The sequence below is a fragment of the Myotis lucifugus genome, unplaced genomic scaffold, assembly GCF_000147115.1.
Source record: "Myotis lucifugus unplaced genomic scaffold, Myoluc2.0 scaffold_108, whole genome shotgun sequence".
NCBI classification, from domain to species: Eukaryota; Metazoa; Chordata; class Mammalia; order Chiroptera; family Vespertilionidae; genus Myotis; species Myotis lucifugus.
Genome location: NW_005871156.1, coordinates 3,394,571 through 3,413,906, shown reverse-complemented (window position 1 = coordinate 3,413,906; position 19,336 = coordinate 3,394,571). Strand labels below are relative to the sequence as shown.

At 48.2% G+C, this 19,336-nt stretch overlaps 1 protein-coding gene and 1 long non-coding RNA gene across 4 annotated transcripts in view; one reads left to right on the top strand and one right to left on the bottom strand.

Moving 5' to 3' along the window:
• Nucleotides 1-1,091: 1,091 nt before the first annotated feature.
• Nucleotides 1,092-9,212, bottom strand: LOC106697856. The gene is made up of 5 exons (XR_001349110.2): nt 7,575-9,212; nt 7,205-7,396; nt 6,285-6,403; nt 5,620-5,640; nt 1,092-3,072 (listed from the first exon to the last, which is right to left on the bottom strand). It is a non-coding gene; the product is annotated as an uncharacterized LOC106697856 (long non-coding RNA).
• Nucleotides 9,213-9,265: 53 nt separating this feature from the next.
• MEIS1 (Meis homeobox 1) overlaps nt 9,266-19,336 on the top strand; it is a 132,200-nt gene continuing 122,129 nt past the window's right edge. For 2 of the 3 annotated variants that reach the window (XM_006092995.3, XM_006092997.3), the window contains exons 1-6: nt 9,266-9,524; nt 11,403-11,629; nt 13,479-13,620; nt 14,140-14,190; nt 14,983-15,033; nt 16,455-16,601. In XM_006092995.3, the coding sequence (XP_006093057.1) occupies nt 9,513-9,524; nt 11,403-11,629; nt 13,479-13,620; nt 14,140-14,190; nt 14,983-15,033; nt 16,455-16,601 (630 nt within the window). In that variant the 5' untranslated portion in view covers nt 9,266-9,512. Of the gene's footprint in view, nt 9,525-11,402; nt 11,630-13,239; nt 13,314-13,478; nt 13,621-14,139; nt 14,191-14,982; nt 15,034-16,454; nt 16,602-19,336 lie in introns of those variants that run through there. The other variant, XM_023757450.1, reaches the window with a different exon arrangement.

Sequence of the window (19,336 nt, the reverse complement as noted above, 5' to 3'; positions counted from 1 at the left end):
CGCGGGAGAGGAACCGCCCGGGGTCCCCACGCGCGGCTCCCGCGGCTTCTGATCCCATCCGCGCACCTGAAATTAATAACTTCGGCCACAACGCGCGCTTGTCCCAGTCCTTACCCGGGACCGCCGCGGCCCGGAGGGGGCATTCGGGGACCCGGGTCCCCCAAAGGCTCCCGCGTCCCAAACCCACTGGCGGGGCACACCTGGGCCCGGAGGAGGAAGCGGGGAATGGGCGGCACCCCAGGCTCAGGGCCACCCCGGGGCAGAGCCGGCCGGGAATGGAGGCGAGGAGCTTCCAAAACTGGGTTGAGAGGCGAATGGGGTGAGCCGGAGTCCCCAAGTCCAGATGGGAGAAAGGCGCCCTCGGGTGCTCGGCCCCAAGAAACGGAAGACAAGCCGGTGTCCCCGAGCCGCGGCGCCCCGCTCCGCTAAGCGGGTCCCAGTGCTCCGCGCTGCCACCCCGCGCAGTCCCGGCTCGACCCGCTCTGTCCCGCAGAAGCTGAACCCCAAAGAGAAGAGAGGGTGTTGTCAAAATGGGCGGGGGATGGGGCACAGGCCGGAGAGAGGTCTTTTCATCATGCGCTCTTTCCAGATGTTTAGGGGGTCCCCGGGGAGGTTCACGTTCCTCCAAACCAACCTCCACCCCCCCCCCGCCCCCCACCCCCCACCGCCCAGCCAGGTGAGAGCAGAGACCCGCGGCCCCACCCCCGGGTGGTGTATCCCGCCAGGACCCCCTTCAGGCCCGGGAAGTCGGCGCCTGGAGTGGGGTGCAGGCAGGACCTGCCTTTGGGGGACATGGCACCCCGACATGCATGGGCGACAAGGACAGCGCAGCTGAAGGGTCTGCTGTGAAAAGATCGCGCTCCATCAAGAGTCCGGGGAGTGGCATCCCATCAGCGAGTCGCTGAAGTTCTCCCGGCGAAAGAAGGGGCGCCACTCCACTCCGGGCTGAGGCTCAGTGCAAACCGATTTGTTTGCGGTTCAGAGTCGACTTCTCCCATTAGTTATACGTTTTCAAAGGGGCCCTTTCTTGCATAAGTCGCCTGGGGGGAAACATCATGATTTTTAGCAAGTATACCACAGGCTGACGTTAATTGTTTGAAAAAGACATGGAAATATGATATTTATTTTTCCTTTTTAAATAAGGGCATGGGACACTATGTTTTCAGATATCCCCAAGTGAATAGCGACTCAGCAGGCTCCTTCAGCTCCTGGTCTGTTCCTTCCCTGGGTCCCAGGCTACCAGGATGCTTTCTGAGCTGCAGGAGGCCTAGGATGTTCTCATTCATTAGAGAGCTCAATGAAATGTTAAGATACTTATTTTTGAACAATCAGTACGATTTTTTTTTTTTTTGCCTGAAGGTTTTCACAAAATATGCCCCTTTATCCAGTGGAACATGAATGTTTATCATGACCAGTCTGGCCCATCCTGTTGCTTCAAAGATAAATGTTTGCACTTGGTGACCAGAGAACCTTCTCCAGCCCTCAGTACTTCCACCGTCCAGCTTAGAATGTATCAGGCGTGTGAGTACTGGTAATTGGTTCCCGTAAGAATTTTCTACATTTTCTAGCGATCCTTAGGAGAGCCCTGTTGTGGCTGCTTTATTCTGGACCAAGGGATCCAAACAGCATCTCATAAAATAACCTTTCACAGTCCAGTTGGTTATGCTAAAGTTAAGGAGACATGGTCCGCCACTCCCACCACCCCCTCCGCCACACTGCAGCACAACGGAAAGCATCCTGTTTTATTTATTTATTTTTACTCTGCAACATAAGCAATGCTTTAAGGAGTCCCCAATTCTCTGCTATATCTATATTTAATACAATATGTTAACGTCATTCTGACACACTGCCACATCATTTGAAGTAGATCATTGAAATATATTTATGCAGCAAGAAAATGCCCTAAAGCTGACTCCTTTTCACTATTGGATTATTATTTAAAGGCACCCTATCAACTAGTCGTGTACTACTAGGTTATATTAAAATTCAATAGGGAATTTTAACTTCAGAAAAGCAGATGGACTGTTTTAAGAGCCTTGTACCCAAGTCTATGTCTCTTCCACCAAAACCAGCTTGACTTCTCTGTATTTCATTGGCATTGGGCTTTGTTTATATTTTTCCTACACAAAATCACGTCTATATGGTAATTATGGTTATTCAGAAACTATGTCAATGTCAGAGGTCAAAGTTAGCTCCATGCATTTTTTGTATGAAGCTTCCATAATACTAGAGCTCTATAAATATTTTTGAAATCGTAACCAAAATGTATACAATGTTTTTACATGTTTAAGAGAACATCAAACAGCCTCTGCTACATAAAAGCATCTGACTGTGACTTTCACCCTCACTTTTTCCCACATGTGGTCTCCAAGTGAAAACAGTGAAGTTTCACGTTTTTATCCAAGATTGCCAAAAAGTAACTGCACTAACATTGTTCTAATTACCAATTTCATTTCTCCCCTCATGAAAGTACTCTTCTGGATTATTGAACAATATCATGTTCCAAATTCCAAGAATTAACCTGTACATCCTGGATTACCTAGGCAATAAATACATGTAACTTGGCTGTCAAGCCAATTCTCACTCAGAGCCAAGTAACCACCAATATTTTTTTCAGAGATGCTAAGCTTGTCCCACCATCTTTCTTTCTCTTTCCAAGCCAAGACACACACACACACACACACACACACACACACACACACACAGAGTTGTGTAAAATGTAGGTTTTAGCCTTGTGCCTTAATCAAGTGGTTGAGGCATGCCTATAGTTAATCCTAAACTTGGATTTGAAGATTTGAAGTCACAAGATCTGTACTCTGAGTCTAAATTAGGTCTCGTTTCCTCTCTTATTATTTACCAGTAGCAAGTCACATCCCCCTTCCTACCCACTCCCCACCCCCAACACTGGACAAGAGAAAAGTTTAAATTGTAGAGACTGTAGTTTTTCCATTGTCCAGTAGACGGCACAAAAGATCAAGCCTTCAAATGCTGAACAATCCACCAAGGCTGTTTGATTTGGAGTGTGTTTGGCTATGTTGTTTCTTTTAAACAGCCAGCCAGCCAGTGTTGTATCTGTGAAGCAAAGAAGTATCTCAAACATAAGATAACTCACCAAGGTTTTGAAAGGTAGTGATAGGAAAAAGTTTTTATATTTACACAACAAAATGCTGGTTCAGATAATGCACCGTTATAAGTGAGGAGTTCATAGGGAAGTATGATTGAGAATGTATTTAAAAGTTACCTTTAAAGAAATTAAACTGACATATATTACAAGGCATGTCATTTTTAATTATCTTCTAATGGCTAGAGAAAATATTTACAATCTTAACCTTAAAAATTATAAGTTGGAATCTTGCATGATGCAGCTATGCTATGCTTTTTATTAAAGTTAGTATATAACTCAATCCAGAAAACTGAGCATTGTATTTCAAATGGACTTAGATATACATGAATATATAATATGCAGCTGAGAAGGGGAAGAAATTCTCTAAAAGTTTTGTGAATAGGTTTTGGAGGATACACTGGAGGATGAAGCCATTAGAAATAGTTGAAACTTTGCCTCTTCTAAAACAATGTGTGACTTTGGCTAACATTTATATTTTACTAAAAGGCTTCTATTTCCCTTTTCATTCTGCAGACGCTCTTTCTGTAGAAGTGGGGGGGGGGAGGGTAAAGTGTGGGCTAATAACTCATTTCCCAGTTAATTTTATAAAGAATTTATAGCACTGTTTAGAAAGTTTTAAGACAACCATAAATTTTATTAGGAATATTTTATTAAGCCCTCCATTTAATTAATAAAAGACCTCTATAACTTCTGAAAATGTCAGAGCTAGTAATTATGTTAACCAGTGTAATTTTTTCCCCCTCTAGAGACCAAAGCGTTTTAATGATTTGAAATAGAAAGATAGTAAGGAAAACACCCCCCCCAGCCCCCCCCATCCCCCCCCCCCGCCCTCACCATCACCAACCACCCTTCATTTCTTAACTTTTGCATTATCCAGTCAGAATATAGTGACTTAGGTATTTTCCTTTGGACAGTTGGAGAGCCTAAGCTGACCTCTCATTGACTTCTGAACTGGTCCCAGACATTCTTTGTTTTCCAAAGCAAAATGCAGTAAACAAATCTCCCAGTTCTTACAGCTTTAGGGCACTTGATTAACGTCTTTCCTAATCCCCTCAGTTAACCCCCTTTCCTATCACCTAACCAAGTTTCTCCATTTTATAGACCTCTAAATAGTTTATTTCAGTTTCCTCGCAGCCATTCATTAGCTTTGACTTCTTGGTACCTTTCTCCTATCACATCCAGCCTCTTATCTTCAGCATTCCTCTATTATCTCTACTAGATTTTAAATCTATTTTCTTTAAACTGTCCTTCCCGCCCCTGAGTTCTGTTTTTTGAAATGTAAATGCTAATGCAGGGGTGAGATGAGGAGGATGAAAGTTCTTGAAGTACGGGGCCTCAAGCCACTGCACCCCAGGACAACCCAAAGACCAAGACCGATCCTAACAGTTTCACAGGCATCTAAAAGTTAGGTGCCAGATGATAAACCCTTATCATTCTGTGAACACAGCTGCCAAACTCTATTGATTAACAGGCTCTTGTTTATTCTGGGCTGGCAAATACACACACATTTTACCCTAAGAGGTGCCTCTTTAATTTCTGTGGGGTTTGGAGCTGATGCAAGAGTGTGAACTTTTGGGACAAAAGCCTAAATCAGGATATAGATCTTTCCAAAGGCACAATTCCTTATAGAAGAACAGAAAACGAGAAGGGAGTTCTCACTTAGGACTGTACCAACAGCCTAAAGGGGCAACACCTACTTTAAATGCCTCCTTGCAAGAGGGTGTAAACAATAGAGACATAGGTCCGGGCCTGCCTCTTTAATGTCCTCCTTCTCTCTATTTGGGAAGATCCTCTGGGTTAGGAAGGGAAAGCTGACTATGGAAGGCCCAAGTGCAAGTACCAGGGGCAAGTGTCAGAACCCTTCACTAGGCCAAGTTTTCCCAAGGTAAAAGTGCTATTGCCTTAAAGCAAGTGTTTGAAATAAGCTAAGGATGCATGCTGTCTCATCACAGGTATAAATGTGGATAGTAGTTTACTACAACCACCCCTTTACCTTTTCCTTTTAATAGGTGATTAATTGCTGCTCTACTACAGCAGGTTTTTTTTTCTTTTCTTTTTATGGCTACTAGATTGCAACTCTAGATGTCCTCTGTGCAATTTCTCTCAGCAAGCCCTAACTATAATAACTGTTTGCTAATTGTAAAATCCTTATCCAGAATGAGGTTTGGGCAAACAATTTGTACTACTGTAATTACACTGTAAAAGTGTTTTAGTCCCTTGATTGTTCAGAATTAATCTTATAAAGGCCTAGGAGTAGCAGTAAGTTTACAGTTATAAATGGAAAGGTGGGAGGGAGGGAGGGAGGGAGAGAAGAAAGAAGACACTTTTCAAAACTAGTAAGTTTACTTTAAGCCCACACAAACTATCTATTTCTTTAAGAAAAATCTGTGTGTAGGTATTTTAAAGTACATTTATAAGGTAATCTGACACATCATGGCAAAATAGTCTTCCTAAAAGCTTTGAAATGTTTGGTTGTTTGAAAAGGAGTGACTTACCTGAACTTTCTTTTTTCATTTCTGCTAGAAAACAAAAGAAAACATTTACCAGAAAGCAACAGTACAAAATTAAGTATATATATATATATATATATATCCCCAAACTGGCCTTTTCCAAACTTGAGAATGTGGCTGCAGAGTTGAGGTAACTCCAAGCTGGTTACCTAAGGCTTGCCGGAGAACCCCTAGGGCTGTTAAAAGTCTACAGTCATCGAAATGTATTTCGCAGGAAATTTCTCTGAGTTAAATTATACTTACACAATTTTCCTCACACTTCATTTAAAGATCATAAACGTAGATTCGCCCAAGTCAAGGTTTGGCTTGACACCCCCTCCCCTGGCTTCCCCCTATGACCAGCGGCGCGGATGCCTGGCGGGCCTGCTCCTACCCCCGCGAGCCGCCTTCCAAAGGCGCTCGGGTATTGGCCAGAGTCGCTGGGCTGGGGGTTCGGGAAAGGGCTTGCAGGCTGCCGGCCCAGTTTGGGTCTCTCGGTAATCGTAAAAGGATTGTGTTGCCTGCCCAGCCAGCGCAGTTTCCCGAGAAATAAACAGAGAAATCGCCTTCCTGAGACCCAGAGGTTCCATCTTGGCCTGAAAGTCTGTTTGCAAGTTCACAGGGGGTTGGGGAGGATGTCAGGCAGGGGCATAAAGGCGCTGGTACGTCACCTGGATCCCCTTGGCTTTGACACGCGGGCCTGCCTTCACCTCCCGCGTGATGTGCCTGTGGCGGGGCGTTTGTGCCAGAAAACTGTATACATGTTGGCGGTGGAGAAAAGTACAAGACCCTAAAACGAGAGAGAGAGAGAGAGAGAGAGAGAGAGAGAGAGAGAGAGAGAGAGAGAGAGAAGGGACTCTAGGGGCGGGGGTTTAAACACTCGGATCTCTTTGAAGGCAAAGCGCATCTGAGGCTCTGGGACGAGTACCGTGTGGAGGAGCGAGCGGTGTGCGGGAAGCTGGGTAGACTCAGCGGCTGGGCTTTATGGGAACTCCACTAGCCACTGCTGGGGGGACCGGGCGCCGACTCGCGCACAGAACTCAAAGAAGCAATAGATGTCGCTTAGGGAGGCGACGTGCGCTCGGTGGGACCTGATTCCAGATCTCCGGTCTGATGCTCGCCCTGTGCCCACTGCTCCTCCAGAGCCCACTTAATAGAAACTCGAGCCCTACCTCTCGGGCTGAAGCAAATTCTCTTTTAGTTTGCGTTTGTTAAGAGTTGGCCTCAATACATTTTAGAGCTTCTAACCTTTTCCAAACAATCTCTGGGACAAGAGCCCCCTCATCAGTCTCAACTGTTCCCCCTAACAATGCCCCCCACCCCCACCCCCCAGTTTGGGGTGAGGTTTCCTTGTGCAGCTGGCGGGGTGGGTTGTGGTGGGGGCGATGGGGGCGAGGGGCTGGCTGCTTTGGGAAAGTCAGCCTTTTAGCCACCATCAGGGCGGGAATCCCGACTGGCAGTTTGCATTCCGGGCAGATCGAAGCTCCCTGCTGATCGATTATTTGATAATTGATTTTCCCCACAGCCAATGCGGGGCCGTCTTGGCGGGAGCGCCTCCTGATTGGCCGAGCCCTCCTCCACCGCTGCCTACCGAGATTTGGGTGAGTTCATTTTCCAGTCGACCGCAGGGGGAGTTTTCTGCGAGGTTTCAGCTGGAGGGAGGGGGAGAAGATCTTGCCCCGAGCCGAGCGAGCTGCGAGCCCAGCTTGGAAATGTGAGGTTTCTAGCCCGCGGGTTGAGCTGCTGAGGCTTGAGCCATTTCGGCAAATCAGAGTCGGGCCGGCTGAAAAAATAAAAAAGAAAATAACATCACCAAATGTAATAAAGGGCAAGCTTAGAAAGGGAGGATAAAGAAAAGGAATTTTTTAAGCCAGAGAATAGGTATTTAAAGGGAGAAAGTAAAAATCAGTGGCTGGTTGGAGCCTCCGAGTTGTGGGTAGGGGCAGCTTTTTGTCTGAAACCTCAGCTTTTGATGTGGATGTCTTCGGCGCTGGGAGTTTTCCCCGAGCCGGGTTGGAGACAGGAAAGCGGAGTGGGGGGCGAGATGGGGAGGAGAAGGGGCTGAGGAGAGCGCGAGGCGTCGCCGGGGAAAAGCTGACGGCGCCGGGTCCCTTCAGGCCCGAGCACGGCATCAGCCAGAGCCCTTCGGCGCCTCGAAGACAAAGGCGGAGCGGCTGTAGTCCCAGCCGAACGCGCCGGCCCTGCTGCGCCGCGCCCTGGGCGCACCGCTGCTCCGCCCGGAGAGGATCGGAGAAAGAGCCTCCCTCCCCGCGGCGCCTGGGCCCGGCTCCGCCCGCGAGGTCGGGGCTGCTCCGAGCCCGCGTCGGGTTTCGCTTTCCGGCGATCGTAAATAGCTTGGTGTTTGTAAACAGGCGCTGGGGGCACATTCCCGGCTCTGAGCTCATTGTTCCCTCCCTTCCTCTCGCACTTCGTGCAGGACTCCGGGGTTGGGGAGGTCTCCAGGGCTAGGAGGTGGGGGCGTCCAGACCCCCAAAGTGAGAAAATGCAAGCATTTCCTCTCCTTGGACCGAGTGTCTACCTCTGACAGCAAAAAACTCTTAAGCTGGATCAGCAGACAGCCCCAGCCATCCCCACCCCACGTTCACGGGACTCCTTAGCAGAGCCTTTCCCAGCCTTGCTCCCGCTCCTCCTCCCCGCTCCCCTCTTGACTTTTCGACTTGGGAGTCTTTAGTTCTGAGAACCCGGTACTTTCCTCATCACCCCCTTCCGCCCTGAAAAAAACACTGGCAGACCCCAATCATTTCGAGGAAAGTCATGAAGTCAATGCGCGGAGCCCCGTGCAAAATAACTCCCGCCACTGCCTGCCCCGCATTTATTCCCAGTTTATTTCAAGCATCGGCTTTGGGGAGAGAGTCTGGAGGGGGAGGGAGAGAAAAGAATACGGAAAATAAGACCGGTGGCCGGGATCTGCTGGCCGCGTCTGTGCGCGTGTGCCCTGGGTGTGTGGGTGTTTGTGCCTGGGCGTGCGATTTAATGGAGCGCCTCTCTGCCTCTCCAGTGCGGCCAGAGCTCGCTTCGCGCACCCACCCCTGCCGGGGAGCCTACTTGCTGCAGCCCAATGCATTGTGTAAGACGCGACCTGTTATGGCCACCACTACTTCCGGGTTCTAGCATTCTGGTCGGAATCCACCTCTCCGCCTGTGCAACACACACTTTACACACGCACGGGGACTGCAAGCGGGCAGCATCGATTGTGGCTCCTTTAAGACAAACTCAGACAGACATTTTTTTTTTAACCCTCCTCCTCTAATCTCCCTCCAGTGCAGCAGTTGCAAAGAGGGAGAGAGAGAGAGAGAAAGAGAAAGAGCGAGCGAGCGAGAGAAGAGAGAAACTGATTAGGAATTAGGACTGATTCAAGGGGAGCGAGCGCTAGGGCTTTGTGCATTTGAATATTAACATTTGAGGTGTTCTGACCAGAAGAAGACAGAGCGGATGATCATTCATTCACCACGTTGACAACCTCGCCTGTGATTGACAGCCGGAGTGGCAGAAAGCCATGAGATTTGGTAGTTGGGTCTGAGGGGCGCTGCTTTTTCTTTTCTTTTTTTTCTTTTTTTTTTTTTAAACTGATTTTTTTGGGGAGAGAAGATCTGCTTTTTTTTTTTTTCCTTTTTTTTTTTTTTTTTTTTTTTTTTTTTTGCCCCCGCTGCTGTCTTGGAAACGGAGCGCTTTTATGCTCAGTGACTCGGGCGCTTTGCTTCAGGTCCCGTAGACCGAAGATCTGGGACTAATAGCTCACGTTGCTGGAGACGTTAAGGGATTTTTTCGTCCTGCTTAATTTTTTTTTTTCCGGGGGAGTTTGCGTATTTGTTTCCTTTCACACTGGCCTTAAAGAGGATATATTAGAAGTTGAAGTAGGAAGGGAGCCAGGGAGGCCGATGGCGCAAAGGGTACGTATTAAAAAAACAACAATTGTGGAACTCAAATGTGAGATTAAATTGAAACGTGGCTGAAAGACACTGCTAAAAAGTTTCCTTTTTTTCCTCTCTGTCTTTCTGAATGAGGCTCCTAAAGCCGTGGCCTAAAGTGAGAGTATTTATTCAATGCGTTTGTGAACTTATGTATGTTACATGTTAATTCGAATAATCAAGTTTTCTGTAGATTCCTAACCAATATATATATATATATATATATATATATATATATATATATATATGCTGGGGCAATCATCTGGTTAAAAAATAAAAAACAAAAAAAATGCTAGATAGCTAATGCTATGTGAGCATTCAGAGAGCAAAAGTTTAGAGCTATTTTTAAACTAAAATAGACAACTAGAAACTTCTGATATGCTATTGATTATGTTCATCTTTAATACCATTAGAAGTATTTAGCTATTTAAAGCCAATAACTTTGTCATAGTACAACTTATTTGGGGGTCAAGAAACATTCATCTTTTTAAAAAGTAATTTTAATGTGCATGGATTTTTATGCAAGGTAATACTTAGAAAGTTTATCTCAGACAGCCCTGCACTAATTGGATACTAAGCACACAGCTACTCACTTTTAAAATGCAATACTAATTCCCCCAATATTCCTATTTGAATGGAAATGTAGTGAGAGTAAAGTGAGACCATGACAACCCAACTGAGGTAGTTTCTTAAAAGAAAGAGGGTCTACAGAAAGCCTTCCTTGCATAATTTGTGTCCTGGCCCTCAAAGCCCTGTTTGCAAAAGAAAGTTACTAGGCTGACACATTTTTTTTTTCTCCTTTGGTTCAGGCAAATGTCAGCGTTCTTCCAAACTCTTTTCACACCTCTGGCTCTAAGGAGATGAAAGTGGCAATTCCTCTTTTCTTTGAAAATCATTTCACTCTCGACGCCTTCAAATCTTGAGGGGGAAAACACTTGCCTGGAATGAACCAATGAGAAAAACCTAAATAGCTAAATTTTGCACACAAAAATAACGACAATCAATCTGAAAGTAGAGTTTCTAGAGGAGGAAGATGGTAGGTTGCATGTGCATTTGCTACTGAATTTGCTTTAAACCTGATGAGTACCATTTGCCCTATTAACTTCTAGTCTGGGAGAAAGTTCTTAAGACTAGAGAGAATAGAATAACTAACTGCCCCAACAACAGATTTTCTTTACTATCGGGGTGGAAGTTGCCCAATTCTAAGTTCAGCTGTAAGGTACAAGAAAAACCACCCCTTCTCTGAGTTTCACTTCTAAGGGGGCCAGTTAGTTTTGTATAATTTAGCAGAGTTTGTCTTGGAAAGCAGAGGAAATGCAGTGTCTTGCAGGACTGCCTACCCTCTTGCTGGCAGGGAAATAAAATAAGAAGCCTGTCTGAATTCACGTGCTTGGTGTAGCTGTTCCCATCCTAACTTTTTTTTTTTTAAATTCCCCCTGATGAGAAGGGGCTGTGAAAGTAGGCAGGTTTGCTGCACTGTCCTGGCACGTTTTATTATTGTGATTTTGAGTTTCCTCCTATGGAGACATGCATGTTTTACCTTCCACCCTCCGGGAGAATTGCCTCCCTTTCTTTCCTTCCTTTCTTGCTAAAGGATTCTGAATTTCTGAATTAGTTGATAGGGGCACAAGTTAGGGCAAGACCATTCATCCTAGCCGGGTTTCACTGAGAATCCTAGAATTTTTACTTTAAAAAATATTTTTAGATTAAAAAAAAACCTCAGCTTTAGAGATGCAAGGCCACCGAATTGGAGGTTGAAGGATCCAGCTGGACTGACATTATATAAGCTCCCTGCCCTGCCGGTCCCCCCTGTGCCCGCCTGGCCTTCTGAACCTTGTTTCTCTCCTGTTTGTCATGCAGTACGACGATCTACCCCATTACGGGGGCATGGATGGAGTAGGCATCCCCTCCACGATGTATGGGGACCCGCATGCGGCCAGATCCATGCAGCCGGTCCACCACCTGAACCATGGGCCTCCTCTGCACTCTCATCAGTACCCGCACACAGCTCACACCAACGCCATGGCCCCCAGCATGGGTTCCTCCGTCAATGACGCTTTAAAGAGAGATAAAGATGCCATTTATGGGTAGGTACCATGGGCAGCAGGTTAAATAGCCGAGACGCGGTGCTAATCCTGTTTCCCTTTGCCTTTGGTAAGGGGAAAGACAGAGTACTCTGGACTGGAGATGCAGTACTTGGTGACTTTTCATTCGCATTGCATGGAGAATCTGGGGGTGGGGGGCTGCCTGCCATCCCGGACGCCCCCCTCTCCATGCGCGCTCCGCCGCTGCCCAGCCTCTGGCTCTGCCGAGGCTGTGCCTGGGAAGGGGGTCGCCGTGCAGGAGAAATCTCCCAAAGGTCCCTCTTCCTCTCTCAGAGGGTTGGTGTCCCGGCTGGAAGCAGTGTTCTGGGAAAGCGTTGGGGGTTTCTCACTGCAGGCGCCTTTGTGTTGGAAGGAAACTTTTAGTTTCAGGGAAAATCTTTTAAGCCACTGATTGTTCGGACTTGCTAAGTTTACTCAGCAGCCCTGTGCTGGCTCTGCCACCAGCACAATAAAATGCAGGGAGGACAGTTGCAAGTCAGGCAAGGGGAACAAGCTTTGCATTTGGAAAGTTTGACCGCGGTAGTCACGGTAGTCAAGGCAGGCAAGGAGAGGAGCTCGGTCTGAATTGTTACAGACATGAAGAAACTTCTAGTCGTTTTAATACTTTGTGAGCCAAGATGAAACCTGCAGGCTTTAGAAGTAGATGCGGGGTGCTATGGGCCGTGTTGTTTTCTGACTGCGGTTCCCACCGTGTTCTCCCGGCCATTCCATCAGACACTGGACTGGTAAAATCCTTTGAAAGAGCCTTGTGCCTACTGTGTGCTGGTGAATTTGGGGACCTCTTTTGACTTTGCAGCAACTTTTGTTTCTTCTATTTAAAAAAACAAAACAAAAAAGAATCATGCAACACCGACCCTCCCCAGCTGCACAGCCTTTCTGCTTTATTTTTCTGGTCCCTCGTGCGATGGGCTTGTTTAAATCCCAGCGTTCTCTCCGCAGCCTTGACTGCAAATGGTTTAGGCTCTGGGACAGAACATTTGGGGAAGCTTTGAAAAGGACCCCGAACTGTTAAATTCCCAGCTGGGCTGTGAGAGCTAATAAAAGACTGGAGACACCTCCTTGGGCATTAGAAGAAGCTTTTTTCTTTCTTTTATGGGCTGAGATAAGCGACATCTAGGCCCCTCGCCGTACTGGCTGCCTTGCCATTCCGCTGAGACAAAATGAAAGGCTTTCTGGCTTTCTGGCAGGACCACGGGCGGGAACTTTCTTTTGGGGGTGGTGGGGGGATCGGCGAAGGCAGGGACAATGTGCACGGAGCCCAGAAGGCGCCTCCTTGCTCTCCGAGGGCCCTGGGATGGAGATCGGCAGGGGCAGCCCCCTGACAGCCGGTCCCGCAGCCTTTGGAGGTCCTTTCCCCAAGTTAGCTGAGCGCCTGCCACCGAGATCCCAAGCCTGGGCTTCGCGAGGCCGCCTCGGAGGAGCCCCCTGGAAGGAGCTCTCCCAGCCCCTGTGCCCAGCGCCTTTCTCCGGCTCCAGGTCCTGGATGTGCAGCCGAGGGCCGAGGGCTTGTCGGGTGGGAAACTTCATTCAAAATGGCTGCTGGAACCGCTTGGGTTTTATTCTTAGCAAATGTTACCAATTTCTCCGGCCAGATAAGCTGAACCGATCCTCAGATACGGTCCGTGGCGTAAGGCCTCCAACTTCGGGGCCCTAAGAGGAAGGGGAGGTGAGCAGTCACCTGGGTGGGGGGGAGGGGGGAGGAAAAAAGTAGATGACAAAACCCGGGAGGGGGTCCCTGCCTCCAGCTCCTCCGGCTGCTTTTCTTGGGCGCCCTTTCCCCTGACTCCGGACTAACCATTGTGTTGTTTGTGACTGTTGTATTTTCTTGCAGACACCCCCTCTTCCCTCTCTTAGCACTGATTTTTGAGAAATGTGAATTAGCTACTTGTACCCCCCGAGAGCCAGGGGTGGCGGGCGGGGACGTCTGCTCGTCAGAGTCATTCAATGAAGATATAGCCGTGTTCGCCAAACAGGTCAGCAAAATAAATGTTTAAAAAATAAAGGGGGGGAAAGGGGACCTCCCTCCCCGGCCCCCCGACCCAGCACATTTGCAAGAGTCATTAACAACTAGTCCACCCTGGGCCATGCCTGTTACAGCTACCCTGAGATTTCCCTCCTGTGTAAGTGTCCGCGGGGGGGACTCAAAATCGCCCATATCCATCCCAACTCAAGCTCCATAACCTCATGTAGAAAACTCTCTTTATAAAAATAAAATCGCCAACACCATGCGCTGCAGCTGCCTGGGACTTGGTGAGCTGAGCAGCCTCCTTTGGAGGCGTCGCTGCTGGTAGAAGTCACCCAGAGCTGGGGGCTTGTTTTCGGCTAGAGTCTCATTGAAGTGTGTTTGCGCGGGAGGAACTCGGTGTCACCGAGTCCCTCCAGGAGGCTACGTCCTGGCCCCGACAGTGTAATGAGTCAAGAAAGTAGGAAGGCGAACAGATTTCAATTTTTTTCTCCCCCCCCCACCCCTTTCCCTTCTCACTTGTATTTAGATTCGTGCAGAAAAACCTCTATTTTCTTCTAATCCAGAACTGGATAACTTGGTAAGAGCGGACCCCTACTCCCCTCCCTCAGCTCCCCTCCCCTCAGCCCCCCAGCTTTGCTTTGAGGGCCCTGAGGTTTCTAGACCCGTCATCCCGCCGCCGCTGCAGGTCTGCTGCAAATGTTTCCGTCCACGGACAAGCGGTCCGGGACATGATCCCCGGGAAATAAATTTTTCTGGAGAGGGGCCGGGCAAGCGGCGCAGAGAAACGCGAGCTTTTGTTTTTTATGACAGCCGGGCAGCGCAGCTCTAATCAGCGCGGGGATTTATCTCCGGGCCTGTCAGCGTGTGTGCTTAAACTTTGCAGACTTCCCAGCCCTCAAAGTCGCCTCAGGAGGGGCACCAACCAGGCAAGAGCCCCCTGACCACCAGTTTGCCTGAAAGGTGTGCCGAAGGCAGCAGAAAGTTTGCAGTGCTAAAAGCCACAATGTGGGGGACTATTTTGACTATTTTCCATGCACACCTTCCAAGGAAACGTCTAGTCCAAGGATGTGGCCCTTTGGGGGTGGGGAGGAGGCAGTGGGGCCGAGGAAGGGGAGAGAGCCATGGGGGAGGAGAGTGTTTATGATCCCCACTTAGATGCTTTGTTGTTGTTTTAGCTATTTCTTTCTCCTTAAGAAATATAAACCTCTAGATCGTACCCAGTCGCCGCTATTAAGTTTTAGTGTTATTGCCATAAATCAAAATAACTCTATTTACTGGGGGGAGGGGGTGGGCTGGAGATGCTAGAGCTGTGACAGCCAATTTTCTGCAAACTAGGAATAGGGTGCTCATTCTTTTTGTGTCTTTGCAGATGATTCAAGCCATACAAGTATTAAGGTTTCATCTGTTGGAATTAGAGAAGGTAATTTCTCTAGCCTCTTTTTCTTTTGCCCCTTCACCCCCAAAGACACAGGATGGGGGAGGGTTCAGAATGGCTGAAGTTCAGGCTTCTGAAACATTTGCATAAATGTCTTTCTTTCTGGTAATTAGTGTCAAGGCCAATCTTTGCATCCATTTCTCTTTGCAGTTTAATTACAATTTCAGCCACTAAAACCGGGATCACAAACGCCCTAGCCTTGTATTCATTCTTAATACCTTGCTGGCTTTGTATAAATAGTTGCAATTCTATGCAACCCCCTTGATGTTAAGAATGCTTTTGTGAGTTGCTTCACAGGTTATACCTTTGTGGCCTCTTCTCTTCCTCTTCTTCTTTTTCTTTGCTACCTCTGGGGAGGGGGGAGTTTTGTTTAGTTTTAGTGAGTTTCTGGAAGACAGTCTGAGAGCAGCCGCAGGTCAGACACAGAGGAGAGGCCGAGTGGGGGTTGGGGGGAGCGGACAGAGAGTCTGGAGGAGGTGGTGGGAGAAACACATTAAATGTTTTGCACAGACAAAGTAGAGTTGATAGTTGCGTCAATTTCTTGAATCTGCAAATCCTGCACACATCCCACCTTCACACTCAAGAAAGGGTGTGGGCTAATACAATTTTGCTAGCTGTTCTATAAATCTCAGCAATAAAAACTTAATGCATTGTAATTCAAACTAACATCAAATCGCAAGCACACTGGGGTTTCTTGTGAATTTTTGCATGTCAGTGATGACTGGGGCCTGTAAGAGACCACTCCACTTGCACCTAAATATTTTGAAGCAATCTTTTTCCTTTTTATATCTAAAAAATCAATTGGATACATTTTTGTGACTGTAGGGTTTTTTTCCCCATATATTGATTACTGGAAAGTTGATTTCCTTTTATTCAAAGGAAGTATCCTAAAATATGCTTCTTATGGATAGAAACCCTAATTTCAAATATTATAGGGACTGGGGTTGTCAGGCATAGATCCTATGCCACCACAGTACTGGTCCTTTGAATATATATAACACATATCCAAAATTACATATAGACGCATTTTCCTTAGACAAATTGGAAAAAGGACCTGTGATAAAGTAACTAGATAAAATTAAATAGTTTACCTTCAATGTCACCCACGCAGGTCACCTCTCTAATGGCCACAGTCCTGGAAGCAGATGAATTTAACACGGGTGTTGAATATGTTGTAGCCTGTGAATCATCTTGTCACTGTCAATTTTCTGGGATATCTCTATTTTGCAAGAAAAGAAAGTTATTCCTAATTCTGGATGCGTCTGGGGGTCTCTGGAGGACAATTGCCCTGTGTTTCCCCTGTTTGGAAGTTTGGATCTCACAAGGGGGGGGGGTGGATTGCACTTGTCAATGTCATTTATACCCTCTTGATTATATTTCCATTTTTTATTTCTGTCATAATGTAGGTACACGAATTATGTGACAATTTCTGCCACCGGTATATTAGCTGTTTGAAAGGGAAAATGCCTATCGATTTGGTGATAGACGATAGAGAAGGAGGATCAAAATCAGACAGTGAAGATATAACAAGATCAGCAAATCTAACTGACCAGGTATGTGCTTTTCAATTTCAACATCCCTGAAAAAAAAATCTGTATGCATATTGCTTGCTGGGTCACTACCACCTCCTTTTATTATTTGCATATGATTAAGTCCCTTTTAGATACATTTCCATCGAAATGAAAATTTTTGAATAATGTGGCTATTATTGCTTCATTAAGGCCGGCTCTGGGATTCGACTTGGAGAGATGAGCTTGCAAAGGCTTTGCCTGCAAACTTGACCTGTTTCTTGTCGCTTTTAATTTTTGTCTTTATTTTATTTACCCTCTATAATAATGGGAGTGTTAACTGCCAGTGACCGCCTCTGATTGTAGGGCTTTGTTCTGGAGCATTCCCCCAACCCCCCTTCTATCTTGAAGAAAAGAAAAGAGTGGGGTCTGCTTATTTCTTATTTTATTAGGAATAAACCCAAGATAGGTGGTCTAAGAAAGACAGCCAGGGTTTGAAATCTAGCAAATGCTGGCTGTTTTCTCCCTGTCTATACGGTTCATTAGCCTGTCTTGTCAGTTTTCCTCGGCCGAACGCTTCTAGACCTCACTGAACATTGCTTTGTGCAGTGCTCGCTGCAAGCTCGCCCATTTTATTGTACTTCATAGACAAAATAAGACCAGGCCGAGGGTATACAAACAGATAAATATGGACTTTTCTCCTCCACCTTTCCACTCGTCCTCCAGCTGGTACGTGCTCTGGGCCCCCTGGGTTGGCAGCTTTTGGAAGTGTCAGCATCAGGGCACCTTGGCGACTCCCTCGGTGTGGCGGGTGGGGGACCTCGCGCCGCCACCTTGACTCTCAGCTGCCGGCTTTGGCTTGTTTAGCCCCTTTCTCTGGCGTTCTCCTTCAGGCCCTTCTTCCGCTGCGTTGCTAAGTGGGGCCACTTTTATTTGGACTTGCTGGGGGTATGTGTATGTGTGTGTGGGGGGGATGGATTTCTCTCCCTCTCTCCCTCCAACACCACTGTTTGCTCCCAGTGTCTCTCTCTGTCCAGTCGCTGTGTCTCTGGATTGGTCCAAAGGAGTTGCAAAAAGAGCGTGAAAGTGAAAACGTGAGGAGTGGGTGGGCTAAAACAGGGCTCATGACAGCTCTCCGTTGCGAATGGTTGCAACGCGTCTGGAGATTTGGGTTGCGGGCCTCCTCCGCCTCCCATATCTGCAAGCGAAGGCCCAGAGTTGTTTCTCTTTCTGACTTGGCACGTGAGTCCCGTCTTGGGGGAGAGATCAGCCTGTCTTTGTTCAGCTCAAGGACCGCCAGGCGGGCAGCTTTCCTGGCGGGCTCTGCCAGGATCCCCGGGGCCCAGTGGCTCCCTTGCGGAGTCCTTGTCCGAGTGCTCTGCTCCTCGGTCTCTCGGTCTGGGTGTCATCTCAAAGTTTTCTTCTCTCAAATGTCTACCCCTTCGAATAAACTCCCGGCTTTGATTTCTCTGGGGAACTCCGGACAGAGGCTGAGTCCCCCTTTCCCCAGGAGGAGGGGAGGGCAGGGCCGAGCTGAGCTTTAAAAGCGCCGACGCGCCGGGTCCTTACTGTTATTTGGCAAGTTGCAAACTTTCGACTGTGTAGACGAGTACACAGAACAAGCCGCCTGCGCAATCCTGGCGCGGCCGGGGCCGAGGTGGGGAACCTGCAGGCGGCTGCGGGGCGGGCCTGGCTTTGACCCCGCGGGGGGCTGCCCGGCCGCCCGCCTGCCCGCCTCAGCCCACCAGCCCTCCACCCCCGAGCTGTTCCAGGCAGATTCCGCCGAGGAACCCTTGGGTAGCTGCTGTTGAATAAAAATTGTAATCCAACAAGCCTAACTAGAAAATGGGATTCTAAAAGCTTCTAGTGCTGGGTACATAAAGCTATTTGAGCAAATTACAAGAATCGCTTAGGGGCATGAATGAAATCAACACTTTAATTGCCTCCAAAATGAAGATTTATGCCCCGTTTTCTCAACGAATCATTATTTTATTAAAGTCAAAGATAAAGGACCAAAGTTATGAGGTGTTTTGGGGGGCATACAGAATTGATGTGCCATCAGTGAGTTCTTCCCCCTACTCCCTCGGCAAACTTTGGTCCACAATTACTTTAACTTGAGATCTGCAGGTCGGTAGGCACTTCTATTGGGTGAAAATACGCATTTTATTCTCCTCCCCCACCTCTGACATGAGAAGCGTGCTCCCCACCCCCGCCGCTCAGGAGGGGGCTTCGCAGCTTTGGCGGAGCTGGTGGCGCTGTTGGCCTGTGCGCGTGGGGCGCGCTCTCCAGACCCCCCAGCTCCCCTAGGTCTCCGATGGTCGGAGGGCAGCAAACCCAAGTTCGGTCCAATGGACCACCTCTCGGGAGCCAGGAGCGAGGTGCCTGGGCTCCCTTTGGAGCGGGGAGCGCAGAATGCGGGGCACTCGAGGGCTGCGCCTCCGAAGCGGAGTTTGTCCCCTGTTCTGGGAGGTTGGGAGCAGAGACAGGGCAAGGGGGCCGCCAGGTGGGCGCCAGTTTTCCCGGCTGGAGCTTGCTGGCGGGCCCCTGGGGGCGCTGGACCCCTAGTGGGGCACCCGCGGGGGGGGGGGGCGAGACCCAGGAAAGACAGCCCCGCCACCTGTCTGCGAAGGCGGCCTGGGCAGGTTGGAGCCCCGGCAGAGGGTGCGCTTGCGGGACTAGATGCTTCAGGTGTGGCGCGAGCGCGGGCTTCGCTAGCTTATTAACCCCGCTGTCTCTAGGGCCTGCTGGAGGCCAGGTTATTTTTATTTTACTTTTTCCTC